General features: G+C 45.7%; 1 protein-coding gene across 1 annotated transcript; it reads left to right on the top strand.

The window, feature by feature from the left end:
- Positions 1-255: 255 nt before the first annotated feature.
- On the top strand, positions 256-2,178 carry LOC104936530 (DNA excision repair protein ERCC-6-like; the record flags this gene model as incomplete). The annotated part of the gene is made up of 2 exons (XM_027277170.1): positions 256-356; positions 801-2,178. Coding segments are annotated over exons 1-2 (1,413 nt in total), but the record flags the coding sequence as incomplete, so codon positions are not given.
- Between the last annotated feature and the right edge of the window lie 4 nt (positions 2,179-2,182).

Below are 2,182 nucleotides of genomic sequence, written 5' to 3'. Positions count from 1 at the left end.
ATAACGTTTTTACTGTATTTGTCAGCTGTTGTTGGGTATTGTATTTGTCAGGTGTTGTATTAATACTTTTACTACAGTAAATACTGCGTGGCGTCCCCTGATCGTGTTTCTTGCGCTGACATTTTGAGAGTTGATTTCAGTCTCTGGAGTTTCAGGGAAAATGAAACTGAAAGTACTCGCGTGTTAAAATACTTTGGTGTGTTTGTTGTGTGTACTTGTATATTTTATTATATTTGAGCGTGTTAAATGTTGACAACATGTAGCCGTGACCAAACGCTGATGTGTCTCTAACCCCGGCTGTGTCTTCACAGGTCTTTGTCCATGGACACTGAGGACAAGATGGAGACGTACCACAGGTATGTCACTGTGCCCGAGGACAGTTCAGCCTCTAACGTGTTTGTCTGATAACTAACAAATATTTTATCTGGATCTCTTGTTTTGTACTTTTAAACATTGATAGTGGATTTCTGTCAGCCGTGGGTTAAATTAACAGAACAAAGTTTGTAATGTCATTTGTCAAACAGAAGAATGTGACGATCTCTGTCTTTCTCTTATGTGACGATTATTTCCATTATTGATGAATCATTTAGGGCCTGTAAACCTCCTCCTCCTCTTCTTCTTGGTGGTACAAACACTAACACTCCCCCGGTGCTCTGAGCTTACAGTCCGGACAGACCGACTAACAAACTGAGCTAACAGCAGCTACAGTTGTCAGCAGTTTACTTCACTGTCCATCAGGAAACTGTAAATCACAGAGCTCTATATATTTATTATTATTAATCGTTTGATGTTTGTTACAGATTTATCCAAGACGGTAAAGACGTCGCCCGACAAGGGGACATGCACAAAGCGCTGAAGTTCTTCAAGCTGGCGTACGACATCCACCAGAGTCAAAAACTCGAGAGCAGGATAAAGAAAATTGAGGAACTCATTTCCCAGAATGATTCAGAGGAAGACGAAGAAGAGTTTGTCAATGTAAACGGCAGCGGTTTGATGCTTTTCAAAGATCTGCACAGCAAGCTTTATGACTACCAGAGAAATGGAGTGGCCTTCTTATACAGTCTCTACAGAGATGGCCTCAAAGGCGGGATCTTGGCCGATGACATGGGCCTTGGTAAAACCATCCAGGTGATATCATTCCTCTCTGGTATGTACGATAATGAGCTGGTTAAACACACGATGCTCGTCATGCCAACTTCCCTCATCACAAACTGGACCAAGGAGTTTGCCAAGTGGACTCCTGGGATGAGGGTGAAGGAGTTTCACGGTACCAGCAAAGGAGAGAGGACCAGGAATTTGGAGAAGGTTCAGAGGAGAGGCGGCGTCATCATCACCACGTACACGATGCTTATGAATAACTGGCAGCAGCTGTCATCATATCACGGCAGAGAGTTCACATGGGACTACATGATCCTGGATGAGGCACACAAGATTAAAACCACAACCACCAAAACTGCTAAAAGTGCTTCTGCCATACCCTCCAAAAACAGAGTTCTTCTCACAGGAACTCCAGTCCAGAACAACCTGAGAGAAATGTGGGCTCTCTTTGACTTTGCTTGCCAAGGCACTCTCCTCGGTACAGCCAAAACATTCAAAGCAGAGTACGAGAACCCCATCACCCGTGCCCGAGAGAAGGATGCCACTCCAGGCGAAAAGGCTCTGGGGTCCCGGATGTCTGAGAACCTCATGGCCATAATCAAACCCTACTTCCTGCGCAGAACAAAATCAGAAGTGCAGAAAAACAAAATGAACGGTGCGCGTCCAGAAAAAGAAGAAGATATTTCAGAAAAAGACAGCGGAGCTGTCATGCCCACTCTGATGAGAAAGAACGACCTGATCATCTGGACCTACCTGAGCTCTGTTCAAGAAGACATATACAGGCAGTTCATTTCACTGGACCACATCAAGGAGCTGCTGATGACCAGCAGATCACCGCTGGCTGAACTAAACATCCTGAAAAAGCTGTGCGACCACCCGAGACTGCTCTCTGCCGCCGCCATCGCCAAGTTAGGCTTGGAGGAAAGTACGGCCGAAAGTCAGAACGACGATGCAGAGATGGACGCCGCCCACAGCATTGCCAACATCTCCGACGACACTTTAATAGCCGAGTCTGGGAAACTGGTCTTTCTGTTCACGCTTCTTGAACGGCTCAGGCAAGAAGGCCACCGTACACTCGTCTTTG

Source organism: Larimichthys crocea, unplaced genomic scaffold (assembly GCF_000972845.2).
Source record: "Larimichthys crocea isolate SSNF unplaced genomic scaffold, L_crocea_2.0 scaffold84518, whole genome shotgun sequence".
Lineage (NCBI taxonomy): Eukaryota > Metazoa > Chordata > Actinopteri > Sciaenidae > Larimichthys > Larimichthys crocea.
The sequence above is the reverse complement of the archived record's forward strand: the minus strand, read 5'-3'. Positions and strand labels throughout refer to the sequence as shown.